Raw genomic sequence first — 14,275 nt, 5'->3', positions numbered from 1 at the left:
TGACCTTGAAAGATCACTTAAACTTAAATCGGAAAGCCTGATTTTCGGGCGAGAGTATAGCAGCTTCGCGCATGCAAAAAGCTAATAAGCAAGTTGGTATTGTAGTCAGTCATTATCGTTTGTTTTTTTTCGAAATAAATATGTTTTTCGGTAATAAATAACGGTTATCGTTTGATGATCTGGCAGGAACTGCGGGGCCCTGGGCACGTGCCCAGAGTGCCCAATGGGAAAGAGGGGCCTGGCTTGCACTTTTCATAACTACGCTAAAGCTTTGGTTAAGCAATGAAATTCACACCTTTCCTTATGCATTTGCCGATTATCGCTTCTACACCCGCTGTAAACACATATCTTTGGTCGCACCATATTTTTAATTTTTCAATTATTAATCACCCGAATTAAAATTATCAAACAAAGCACCATCAGGACGACGATTATAAGCTTAGGCTTCTCATAAGATAGCAGATAACTTTTTGTTGTAAAAATCCGTATTTTAGGTTGTAAACCCAACGATAGATGGCGCGAAAAGCCCACCGGTTTCCGTTTTGAATCGCCAAATTTTGGTCGAGGGGGGGGGGAGAAAACGCGGGAGGGGTTGTCACCGAATATTTTTCAGAACGGCAGCGGTAGCCGGTAAAATCTACGGCTGTGATCCGTCCTTTAGCGTTGATTAGTTCCATGCTGTAAAATTCTGACCATTATTTCCTTCGATAACGGTTGATTTTAATTAATAATTACTATATCAATTGTAAAAAAAAAATAATAAACTTAGTATATTTACCGTTATAATTGCCTTTTTTCCCCAACGATTAAGATAGGAAAGCTCCTACGATATGTAAGGAGCGTAATGCTTGTACCTTGGAGAAGAGAAGTATTCTATAGTGGAAAAGTCGGGGGCCGTGTCTTCTTCACACAGCGAGTAGTAAACTCATGGAATGCCCTCCCTTCCCCAATTAAGATTGAATCCTCTAGTTAGACTAGTTCTGCCTTTAAGTGTCGGCTTGACAAGTTTTACGGGTGGTAAATATCTTTCTTGTATATTATAGAGTAATATCGGCGTGACGTATGTCGACGTCACCCATGCTTTTTCCTATAGATAAAAAACTGCCCTCAAAATGGCGGCCATAGCCCAAAGCTACAGAGCGATACTACTCTATTGTATAAAACGAAGAAAAAAAATTATTTATATTTTACTTTTCCTAACTGTACCTTTTGCCATATCCATCGCCATTCCTTTGTCATTGCTGTTTTTTCATTAATATTTTTGTGTAACTTTCATGGTATTTTATATTATCTCCATTCCCTACTAAAGCAGGGTGCAATAAGTGTAAACGTTCTTTTCCTGTTTAATAAACTTTATTATATATCTCAACAAAAAACCCAGCATAATCCTATAGAGATATTTCACTTGTATAGGGGTCTACGTCCCCAATGCTTTTTCGTATTGAGAAACCCACTCAAAATGGCGATCATTACACTGCCAAAGCTAGGGAAAGCAGACGACGTGAAATATCTCTATGGGAATTTCCCGAGCTTGGCTATCGAAAGCATCGTCTGCAGCTTTCATATTACCGGCTGAGAGATGACGCGTCGAGCGTAGCGTAGTCACTCTATCGCCTCTCATTGGCTGAAGGACCCCTGGCGAACATAGACGGCAGCATTCTAGGCAGGGTTGCCAGTTGGGCGAAAAGTCGCCCAATTTGGGCTACTTTCAAACCGATTGGAGACAAAAAAATGCTTGGGCGATTTGGGCTACTTTATCTGTCATTCAGTAGATTTATTTTTTAGGCTCGCCCGTGCTATTTTCAAAATAGAGACTTGGCACTCCGTAGCTTTGGCAATTGTGGTCATATTTTTCTCCCCACGATAAAAACTATGGAAAAAACTGTGACGTAGCACTACCAAGTCCCCATTGGTCGAACAAATTTTGTTTTACTCGTTTTTTTATATAAGATAACAAAGAGAAGAAAGTGACAAAGTCCAAAGTTTAAATGTGTAATAGATCTCATTACTCGAAAATCACTATTCACTCGTAGAGTAGGTGTAAGCTTAATTCAATTTTGATCTTAGTTCCCTTCGCATTATTGTATATGTATTTATATTACTTGTATTGAATATATAAACGTTTTCAGTGTATAAAAAAAAGAAAAAAAAAGAATGGAACTGAGGGTTGCGACGTTTTTCGCGGCTAATACATCCGTATTGTCGATCGATGAGTTAGGAGAAAATGCATCGTACGAAATGTTCTGCACCAGGAATTCATACATCGAACTTGGAATGGTTATCTCGCCCGATTTCCGTCTCTATCTAGGGGACCGTTTTTTTTTTCATCATTTTGACGTCAGAGCATACGGGTTTTCTCATACAATTTTCAATGGTATTAAATCCTAGTTTCAGATAATTTCATCCCCCAGTGTCGAAAAAGGGTTCAAACATCTTTTTGCTTTTCCCTTCGCTATCCCCGTATTGATAGCAACGGTCACCTCGTAATTCGGACTTTGCGGTTCTCAAGGGCATTGTCACTGCTGACAATTTTGACAGCGCTAACAGTGCCGGACTTAATCCTTCCACATGGAGAGGTCGGGAGAGCGAGCTGACCCGTCGCTATCAATGGTGGGGTTTCTAACCCTAAATTTCGAAATGGCCGGGGAGTCGAACAACAAAAAACTACAGTTGTAAAAACGGGAGGTTGCGCGGGGTAAAAACTCCTAAAGAGGTGAGACGCGTGCGAGGGAGCGATTTTTTTTTCTCATACACGTCACTGAAAACGGTCCCCGAGATCTTACCATAGGGAATACGGCCGGATAACCATTCCAAGTTTGGGTATGAATTCCTGTCTGCACTCATTAAGCATGTAATTTCCCCTGACTTCAAACGATCTCTACTCGAGGATATTGGGAATAATGATTTTTCGATATTGATTGATGAATCCACTGAAAACGGTCCCCGAGATCTTACCATAGGGAATACGGCCGGATAACCATTCCAAGTTTGAGGTATGAATTCCTGTCTGCACTCATTAAGCATGTAATTTCCCCTGACTTCAAACGACCTCTACTCGAGGATATTGGGAATAATGATTTTTCGATATTGATTAATGAACCCACGGATATCAGTACTGACAAACTTCTTTCTATATCGGTTAAATACTTTAGCACTAGTTAATTTCAGTTCATTATGGCTGATTGCATAGAAATACTTTTAACACAATATGATAGTTTAAAGTGCCATTTTTCAATTGTTGAATGAATCTCGATTATTATTTATTATAAACATAAAATGTTCGGAATTTGTGCCTCCAACTGAACTTTTAAACGCATTCAACCAATCAATGTATAACGGTAACCAATTAGTATAATGTAACTTCTACATTTTTTAATAAAATGATTGGTTTGATTTAAAAATTTAGTTTAAGTGAGCTTGTACCATTTGGTAATTAATGTTTTACTTTGGGCGACAAATTGGGCTACTTAAGAAAAACTGAATTTATTTTGGGCGACAAATTGGGCTACTTTGAAATAACGTTTGGGCGACTTTCTCAAAAACTATAATTTAAACTCGTACCCTAGATTTGAAATCACTCTCTCGCGTGTTGCCGATAGCGTTTACTCACTTCCCGCTGGAAAAAAAATCGCTCCATGGTTTGCGCCTTGCCGCAACCGATGGAGCCTGATTTTTCTGAGGTCACGTGCCGGAAAAGAGTAAACGCTTCGTAACAAAACTGTCAATGGGAAAGCTCTCAGTATTCGAATCTAGGGTACGAGTTTAAATTATCTTTCGTAGGAGCTTGATATTATCTTTGCTGGTAACCAGTGTTGAAAATAAGCTTTTTAAAAGTATTGGTCAATGTGACCACTATACCCCATATTTAAAAATAAAATTAATTGGTCATGACCACGCTTTTCTCCCCACACCTCTCCCCATATCTACTGTATCTACTGTCCTTGGTATTAGCTTAGCTGATTATTTTATAGACTTAGAGATTTTTCCTGGGCTTATCGGTCTTAATCATAGATATAGGAAACGTATATAAAGGTCTAGATAAAATATTTCAAAGGGAGTGAATACAGAGGTGACAGCTAGCAGACGCGTAATTTCTGCAGGCTATCCTTATAAGGCGCTATCTATCGGTAAGAAAGCTCGTGCTATCGTCGCGAGAGCCATTGTCTCCTGTTTAAAAATTATACTAAAAGTCACCAACAGATGGTGGCTAAAGACTACGGCCTGCGGAAAGGTCAAGCACTTAGTACTAAAATGCTAAGAGAGCTCGCGCTCTTGGTCACGTGCCTTCCTCGGTGTCTGCTAGGTGTCAATTCCATATTTTATGTTAGGCTTAGACGCCCCGAAATTTATCTAGACCTTTATATACATTTCTTATATCTATGTCTCCCCCCCCCCTTTTATTTTACCTTTGAAAGTGAATTGTTAATAGCGATTAGGAACTATAATGAATTTTATTTATCACAAACCACAGAGCTTTGATATTTATCACATTTCTTAAGGAACTTTAAAAAATATTTTATCATCTTCTTGTTCTTCGAATAAAAACAGTTTTACTCCTTTTTGACCTTCTCTTTGTTGTTAAATGTCATAAAGAAATTGCAATGTCTTCTATGCTTATTTTCTAAAACATATTCTTAATGATTGATTTAGTTCGACGAATCTGACTGATTGTAGCGGAAGAACGTCATATTGCATTATTGCCAGATGCCACAAAATACGCTCAATTTAGGATTAAAAATCCGCAATTTCATTGGCTGTGAGAAACTGAGAGCGCAACGCTTTTATCATTTTCTCTTTTCGGTATAGAATTTTACTTTTAATTAAAAATAAACTGGCCATTATGACCAGTGAATCCCCCAGATTCTATTTAATTTATTGGTCATAGCCCAAAATCAACTGGTCTTTGACCGACGCCACCGCATGATTTCCAACCATTGAGTTGGGAATATTAATCTAGAGGTCCAATCAAAACGTCGGATTTCAGTATTTCGCGAAACAAGTTTTTAAAAATAAGAATACTGTCGTCTGCTCCCATCGGCGTCCCAAATGACGAGAAAACGTTATCATTCTACCCGTGGCGCCGTCTATCTCTCAATGGTTCGTTCAAATAAGACGCGTTTTCAAGCAAAAAGATTTTTTTCTTCAAAATAATGGATGGCGCCACGGGTCATATGATAACGTTTGCTCGTCATTTTAGAGCAGACGGCACATTCGTATTTTTCAAAAACTTGTTTCGCAGGGAGCAGATTTGATTGGATCTCTAGATTAATATTCCCAACTCAATGTTTCCAACACTGCTGGTAGCCGGGAGTAGTGGCTCACTCCTGTAATCCCAGGCGTCCGGGCGGCAGAGTTTGTGGTTGGCCGTGTGAGGACGACCACCAATCCCCTAACGGGTGGTCGGAATACTTCCGCCAAGGGTGTCCCCACCCCTGTCCCCACGTATCCCCCCGTTGGCGTGGCCGTTACACATATCTCGCCCTGATTAATCAGTTATTGTGTGTGTGCTGGTGTCAAAGGCCTCGGGTCAACACCGATGTGTGTGTATCTCAAAAAAAAAAAAAAACACTGCTGGTAACTCTGGTTCTTCAATTTGTCCGCGGTTTGTTTGTAATATTATTTTTGAGTAAAGTTGTTCAAATTTCACGTGCCACAGTCTGCCAATTTGGTGATCATAAATGTCTTATTGGCGTTGGAAAATTTCCATTTTCTTTATAAGGTTTGTACTTTATTTAATTTTATTATTTCAGAAATAAAGTAATTGTGTAATTGTACACCTGGATAAGTAAACTCCACTAGCAACTCAATGTAAGATCACAAAAATAATGAAGAGCTTGCAGTTTTAGAAAGATAATGTACTTGACAAGGTAAGGTATAAAACACTAACCATTGGTTAGTGGTTTATACCTTGTCAAGTAACCAATCCTAACTTGAACTAATAAAATATTTCCTTACAGTAACTTGAATAACTGACACTCAAAAATAGGCTAACTATTTAAGAAATTTTTATGTAGTGCAGGGTTGGCAAGAACCAGGATTTAGCTTTTACAATAGAGGGAAGCTCGTTCCAGTGATTAATCACACGTTGCGCGAAGAAAGCCCTTCTGGTTGGTTAGACTTTTGCATCTGTTTTTAAACAGAGTTGGTGCGTTACGACCAGTCAACTTAATCGTAAAGAATTGGTCAGCCTCCACATCATAGAGGCCATGAACTATTTTAAAGTTTTTGATTAGGTCAGTGCAAAGTAGTCGATCAGAAAGGGAAAAAGGCCCGGGTGCTTAAGTTGATCGGGATAGGGTAGGGTACGTAAACCCGAGACAAGTTTCGTGGCTTTCCGCTGGACCGTCTCCCTTCTCTCAACATCATTACCCCCAAATCACGAATGATATTCTGTGACTCAATTAGTCGGCCACTTAGACGATATTGGAAGTGAGTATTACTATCCCCCCAGTGCCGGACCACTGATTTTGCTGAATTAAAGCTCATACCGTTAGTGCAGACCCAGTTATCGAGAGCATGTACATCTGATTGGAGGAGAAAGGCAAATTTTGAATGTGTTGATTTCTTGAGGAGTGACAGCGAGGAAAGCTTGACTAACAGATCAGACTGTTCTTAAATAAAATTCCACAAAATTGTCCAAGTGGTCACTCAAGCTGTCAGAGCTGTCAAGCAAGTTGTTCAAGCTGCCCATCAATTTGTCACTCATCAAAATAATAAGTAAGGGATTACAGGGGTGGAAATTTACCTTGTTCTCGGTTTTTATGAGTATGGGCAATTTAGGTGAAAATTCAACACTTGCATGTTGTTACGTGGGCCTATGTCAACAGTGTTTTCACATTTTCTTGAGAAAATAACTGAGCATATGGGATGTACAAAATTATTAAAAAGGAAAATAACCCAACCCAATGTAAAATACCTGAGAAGGGTCGAGATGGGGGTTAAATATTAGTACTGCCAAAGTTACACTCTAGGGGAGGCGGGTTGGACACGGAAACTCTCCCCTTGTCTACGCTACTTACTTAAGGTAGGGGAATAAACAAGGTATAGGCCCATATGTAGATATATTTTTTATCTTTAAGGAATGATTCCTCGTATGTTAGGTACAGAAATCCCATTTTTTTGTTGTGTAATTTCTGAACAGTCCCCTAAAGCGCACCCAGCTAATGCTCCAAGACAGCAAAATAAAATTTGCTCAAAAATCACAACACAATTATCATAAATTTAATTTTATATTATGAAATAAACAGTAAAGTTTTACCTATGTCTTAGCCATAGAATAACTAATTATTAAAAATTTAGCATGACAGGCTCTTTTCTAGATTTGAACATAAAAACTATATGTAATAACAACAAATGAAAAGTAAAGTCATGTTTTTAAATATTTTTTCAATCTTACTTATCAGTCTTAATAAGTTTTCCCATGAATTTATTCATATACACTTATGAATATAAATCTGACTCTACCCTACACGGCATCAGCCTGTTGGCAGCAGGAGTTTAAGCTCCGGCCTACAGCGTTGTCATTGGGTAGCGGAAATAAAAACACTTTTTAATGGATGGAACAGCTTTCTAGTTGCCTGAGAGTAGCCAATGACAACTCCATCTAACTGTGGCTAGATAGCGTCGATGATGCCTTAGCTGGACCAATTTCTCATTGGCTATTCTCAAGCCGGTTGGAGAGTAGAATTTTCCAGATTAAATTTGATAATCTATAGTCCTGCTTCTAAAACAGCTACCTCGTAGAAAGGTGATCTATTTCATTGTGTATTGCTTTAATTGAAATAATATGAGACCCTTTTGTAAATCAGTAACTGAAAAGGATATCTCAATAAAGAGCTTTTGCTATTGTTATATCCATTAGTCTAATTTTTGTGTAAAATTTAATAAATTCAAGATTTATCCACAACACTTCAAAGCTTGCACTCCAACGTCAGCGTAGCTAGTACCAAAGCTGGGGTAGCGCAACTTTTAAAAAATGTGGGACTGTTCTTATGACTTTTACAGTTTCTTCTATGTCATATTTCTTACCAAAAATTTTTTAGAAACCAGATTCTATCCTTCGAAGGTTACTCTGGGTCCAGCGTTTTGAATGAATGTTAGATGGGACCCATGTTGCAGTTTGACAGCTTTTATTAATGTCTTGCCCCTGCCAAACTTTGGTGCTAGAGCTTTGAATCTTTGACAACAGAAAATCCATTTTAAGTCCAATCACGGTACCACAAACTTTAATTGACTTTAATGGGGATTTTATAGAAAAATTTATTGCAATTGTTATTTTCATAAATAGTCCAATGCAGTGTATTATGCGATGATAATAATAATAATAATCAGCTAGGCTAATACCCAAGGCAGCCAACCATGACACCAAAGTGTTTAAATTGAAATCATTAAATACCAACATTGACTTTTCCGCATTTATGTAAAAAAATTGCATATTTTTAATGCTGAACAAAATGAAAAATTTTCATGTACATATTAGGTAGTTTAACTGCACAGTATTAAGAATTCAATATACCCTGTGTTCCATAACTGAAAAGGGCACCTATTATTATTGTAATAATAATTATTATTATGTGATACCACAATTTTGTCTTTGTAATAAGAGAAATCTTTTTCTACTTTTGTGTTGCAGGTTCTGATGTTTGCCTTTTGAGGAATTTACCATGTTAAAAATTAATATAGCATCACTTCTTAGAGCGGCAAATGAAATATTTCCGTTTGAATTTCTTAAATTCAGCGGTGATTTATTTTCATATCACTTTGTGGTTTTCTTGAAAAATGAACTGGACAACACCAGCTCAAATGATTGGGTAAAATTACAAAGTGACATTGACTTAATTGCATTAGGGCTTGATAATGGATCTGGTGGTGTGGTTCATGGGTGCTATTTAGCCCTGATTCAGTTGGTAAACTGTTTAGTCTTTTTAAAAAATCAATCCCTTCAACTGAATGAAGATGAAATATTAACACCCCAAGATGACATAATAGGTGATGAAAATAACGTGAATACATGGATTGATGGCTTACATCAACTTTGTAATTGCTTGACGAATCTTACACAGTTATTTCCTAATATTCAGCTAGACGTTTACCATGTTTTAAGTCATTCAGAAGTTATGTTCAGTGGTGTTGTGTCTAATGAAGTTTACGAACATGTTATCCGAAGTTATTTGCCTAATTTCATTCCAATTTGTCACTGTTCGAATTTCAAAGATCTTAATTGTGACTTAAATATTGGGAAGAACTTTCACGCAGCGCTTTCATTACTACTGAATTTAAAAGAACATTTTCCACTACCTCGCTTTTTTCATTTGAAGCAAGATAATTTCCACAGCTTATTAATATCTCGAATGAGAAGTGCCAATGCTAATACCCAGCAAAAGTGTGAGGAACTTAATTTGGTTCTTCAAAATGATAAAGAATATAAGCGACTTATATTAGATGATAATAGCAGTGTTCCATACTTAACAGATTATAATAGTGTTAATGGAATTTTAAATTCAAACCATTCGGAAAACCCTCTGGAACATAATCCTAGCAAGTCAGACTTTAATATCATGCAATCTGAATGTATTAGTGGGGAAACTGAAAGAAGTAATTCACAAGAGAACCAATCGCTTAGGAAAGTAACACATCCCACACAGACAGATCAAATTTTACCAGTTGCTGGTATTTGCACCAAAACGTCTATAATTTCAAAAAAGATTTACTCCGATGTTGATGAAGAAGCAGATTCTACACCTATCCATAGGTCAGAACATGATGTCATTAATCAACATACTCAAGATCTACCTCAATTGTCGCTAGGAATATTATTAAACAATTCATTGCTATATTCTCCACAAAATAATATTTCAGAACAATCTGGTAACTACACCAGTAAGCTTTCAAACCATAATGCAATTGTTAACCATGAAGAGTTTCCTACTGAAAAGTTACTTAAAGTGCCAGCTAATGAAGTGTGCGAAACAAGTGTTGATACTACGGATGGTCTTTGTCCTTTGTCTCCTGTTAGACAATCCAAGAAATTATTTTTAAATAGTCCTTTGCCAGTTGCAGCTGGGGCAAACAAGAAACAATGTAATCACTCAAATGTTTCTTCACAACGAATTAATTTACCAAAAACTGATATGAGCCTAAAATCTAATAAAGTGAATAATCTCAGTTCTGTTGAAGAAACTATTACCGTAGAAAAACCTATTGAAAAGTTAGTTAACAGGATTAACTCTTCACACTTGTGCGAAACAGATGGTAATAATGCTGTTGAAGAACTTCCTCAGTTGTCTCTTGGTATATTGTTTGAAAATTCAACGTTAGATAATTCTGAGCAAGTTTCAGGAGTCAATGAGAAATTGCATCTAAGGATGGATGTAAATGATATCCTAAGCAGAACTTCATTGCCTCTACTGCCACCAGAACTTCAAAATGAAAGTGACTCAGTTCTTGTTAAAAATAACGCAATATCCACTAATGTGAACCAGAAAGAAGTCAATGAGAATGGTAAGACTTTTCTATAAAGCATTACCCCAAAAATGATTATCTTTTCTTTTGAGTTTTCCATCTTTATATAGAATAGTATTGGCTAAGTTATTATCCCGTAGACCCTAATGCAGTTGAAGGTGGGGAGCCGATATTACTCTTTAGTTGATACTAAATTTTTTCACCAAACACTGTTCAGAGACCTAAATTCATTTTGCACCCAAAAAATGCTCAACCATTATTTATCTTAATTTTAGTAACTGTTTCCTAGCACCCTGCCCACTCTGACTCACGCGGAGCCCTCTATCAGCTAGCCATTACAAATTTTGGTATTTCTAACCAACAGAGAATGTCGCTGCAGACCAGACAAATTAATCATGTATCCCTTAACCAGTCTAGCATTTCTTCAAACTGGTTTACAGTTGTTTAAACCTTTTCCCTGTAGTAGATACATACAATCCCTCAGTTTTCTTCCATCTGGCAGGTTTGGGAGGTGCAAGTGTTTCTCCGCCTTATAAGGTTATAAAAATGGCTTATTAAATAATTTAAAGCAAATAGACTTTAAAATAAGTTAATTTGAAATACTTCAAACTAGATTTTAATAACTGAGCAATGAAAAGGTGATTGTTTCACGTATTTTCAGTTAAAGGGCAACGCAAGTGAGCTGGCATTTTTGTGTGCCTATGTATGCAAAGTGCGAAATTTACGGTAAACTCTGCATGGTCTCGCCAGTATCGAGTGGGGGTGGAGGGGGTTAAAAAGCACCATGCTTTTTCTTTTTCTGCCACAGAGCTTGCGTTGCCCTTTAAAAATCCTTCCGTTTGACATTTTCCATTTCAAAGAATTTTATATGGACTCCTTGATCAAAAATGTCGACCCATCCTGCAAAATAGAATTTTTGTGAAGATCAATTTCCTGTCTTGCATATTTTTGTTTTCAGTTTAAAATTGGAAATACCAGATGTGTATATATATCACTATATAAAATAGTTTATATACTTAATATTTTTTCACTTCACTGTAGGTCAACAAATGCAGAGCGTAGAGAATGAAACCTGTAGTGGTACTAGTTCTATAGATTATCCCAAGCCTAAGAAGCGAAAATTGTACAAACCGTCAGATGCTCTGATGCTTTGTGCCCCAGATGAACAACAAGAACTTGAAACAAGATTAAGGTCAATCAAACCTAGAAACGGTATGTTGTTTACAATGCGAGTTATTCATAATTAGTTGAGATGCAATAAGTTATAAAATTTACTATTGATACTTATAGTGCAATTACTTAATAGCTTTACTCCCGCGTTTGTGAATGTGCATCTGCCCCTTTTTCTGGGATAACATGGGACAAAGAAATGTGGATGACATTCATGAGGGCAATAAAATGGCTATTGTGGTTCTCACACTTACTAAAGTTTGGATTATTTTTGGTGAATTCTCACGATTGTAAAATTTTTGGGCACTATGATGACAGATCTCCGGTGGTATGGTCTCTGTTACTAGGTACACCGGGCTATAAATTCTGACACACTGTATAACATAAATTATACCATAAGACTATCAAGGGACCCTCTTTGAATTGGGCATAAGGGCACATGTATTCAGTACTAGTCAAATCAAAATTTGGATCTACCTGGCGGAAAAAAAGAGCAAATCCTCCGAATTCCCCTCGCACCTTTACTATGTCTTCCCATCTATGAAGCAGTTTCTGGGTGCATACATTGGCGGATTTGTGCACAAATTTTGGTTTTATTTATTTGATTTATGTAGCCAGTTTGGCCAGTCATTAGCCGAACATTAAAATTCCATTCGTTTCAAACTTGGGGGGGGGGGGCCTTTATAGTCTTGTGTTGATATTCAGCCAAAACATGTTAGGTTTCCAAGTGGCAATGCAGCTCGAGAAATTCCAACTGTGTATCATATTATTATATTTTTACAGCATGAATGATAAACAGTTGAATGAAAGCTTTGATTACAGTTACTGTCTTTTTATTAGGTGATACAAATGAGAATATGGTACTATCTCCAACAAAATATGGTATGGAAAATTCATTAGATATCGAAGATACATCATCAGCTCTAGATAAAGAAATTAATTCAAATCGAAGGAAAACGGCTAATCAAAATGTTGTAAAAAGTTATAAAAGTACACTTGCATCAACACGGAAATGTCCTAAGTCAAAAAAAAGATTTATAAGAATTGAAATTGATAAACTTTCAGTTGCTGAAAGTAAGAATTATCTTAAACCATTTGACATTAGGCTTGAAAGATTGCCTAATTATCAACTTGATCGCTATAAATTACAGTACCCTATGTCATTAGAAGAAATACAAAACAATACTTTAACCTCCAACAACGTGATTGAAAAACATTCAGAAAGTAATTTAAATAGTATTATTATTGGGGAAACACATACAACTGATGCTGAGATATGCGCTAAAAATGTTGAGAACAATACTAACCATGTTTTCCTTTCAAAGAAAAAGGTTTTACAATCTTTAGAAAATAGTTCGCATGTTCAGGTTTTAAATATGAAAGATAATGTGGAAAACCAAGTTGGTTGGATTTCCAAGAATAATCCCAAATATACAGAAATGAGTTCTCTTAATTCTCATTTGGAAGACAAAGGATTCTTATCTGATGATACATTACCGATAGACGATAGATCTTATTCCAACGCAGATTCTTATTCTTTGACAGATGATGAAGCTGTCGAAATTAATAAAGTTCAAATGGCTACGAGAAACCTAAAGTCAATGAAAGCTGGAACACCTCTTAAAAATCAAATTTCAATTTCTTATATAGATCCGTCTACAAGTATGGCTTGCCCTAAAACCAAAACAAATAATGAAACTGACGGTTTAGGCCAATGGAAAACTGTAAAAAAATGTCTTGTCAAAAGGTCACGCGTTCAAGGTGGGGCATCTAATGATACAATATCTGTGGAAAATATACTGTCTTCTGATTCAAATTCTTCCAGTGGTTTATCGGATGATGACAATCGCAAACTAAATAAAAGTATAAAGGCCCCAAGAAAATCTGAATTAAAGAAAGGTGAAACGCTCCCTAAAACTTCACACACAGTACCTTCTACAAGTACTGCGTGTCCTAAAAAAGGGAGAAATACTGAAATTAATAGGGTAAGCAAGTGGATAGCTAAAGATAAAGCTTTAGTTAAGAATTCAAGCGTTAATGGGGTGGCCAAAAGAGTAACATGGTCTGAAGAAGATGAAGAGAAATTAGTGTTAGGAGTCAAGGAATTTGGGACAGGGAACTGGTCTAAAATTGCAAGACATTACGATATAAACAGATCTTCTCAACAGTTATACGATAAATGGCGTAATCTTCTCAAAGGTTCTAATATGTTAAATGTAAAGTTAAGGTTGAAAAGAAAAATGTAAAAACTTACTAATATATGATGTTAAGCAAGTTTATATATGCTAAAGAAAGTTTTTATGTAACCTCTTTTAAAATATTAGTCTAAATTAAGTTTTGTTTAATAAAATAAACTTATTTTGTAAAGTGAATTATTATATTAATTAATCCATACACAAGAGGTAAATCCTGTGTTAGAAAATATCTAAAGAATGGGAAAGTACCATGCCAACCCCTTCTGTAATTTGGTCTAAAAACTTATTTTATGCAAAAATTTAATTATTTGAACATCAGACGAATGGTTTTTTAGATATACACCCTGAAAGAAACATATCTTTTTAAGTAATTGTCAGATATTAAAATTGCAAAGCTAGTTTTAAAGCATTTTTAATATGCTATTCAAAAGAATGTTAGGTATTTAACC

The 14,275-nt window shown here is 36.3% G+C and overlaps 1 protein-coding gene across 5 annotated transcripts; it reads left to right on the top strand.

Annotated features, from left to right (window-relative positions):
- The first annotated feature begins 5,699 nt into the window (after positions 1 to 5,699).
- LOC149959835 (uncharacterized) lies at positions 5,700 to 13,974 on the top strand. Of its 5 annotated transcripts, XM_090166543.1 has the most exons (6): positions 6,307 to 6,429; positions 6,495 to 6,717; positions 8,633 to 10,500; positions 11,503 to 11,673; positions 12,472 to 12,513; positions 13,177 to 13,974. In XM_090166543.1, the coding sequence occupies exons 3-6, from the start codon at positions 8,664 to 8,666 to the stop codon at positions 13,875 to 13,877; spliced, it is 2,751 nt and encodes a 916-aa protein (XP_090022669.1). In that variant the 5' UTR covers positions 6,307 to 6,429; positions 6,495 to 6,717; positions 8,633 to 8,663; the 3' UTR covers positions 13,878 to 13,974. The 5 variants fall into 5 exon arrangements, with proteins under 5 accessions (XP_090022668.1, XP_090022667.1, XP_090022669.1 ...); XM_090166540.1 differs by having other exon boundaries at positions 6,500 to 6,717; positions 12,472 to 13,974; XM_090166539.1 differs by having other exon boundaries at positions 12,472 to 13,974.
- Positions 13,975 to 14,275: the final 301 nt, after the last annotated feature.

Source organism: Leiobunum rupestre, chromosome 2 (assembly GCF_980474605.1).
Source record: "Leiobunum rupestre chromosome 2, qqLeiRupe1.1.hap1, whole genome shotgun sequence".
Taxonomy (NCBI): Eukaryota; Metazoa; Arthropoda; class Arachnida; order Opiliones; family Sclerosomatidae; genus Leiobunum; species Leiobunum rupestre.
This window is presented reverse-complemented; position numbering and strand designations above follow the sequence as displayed.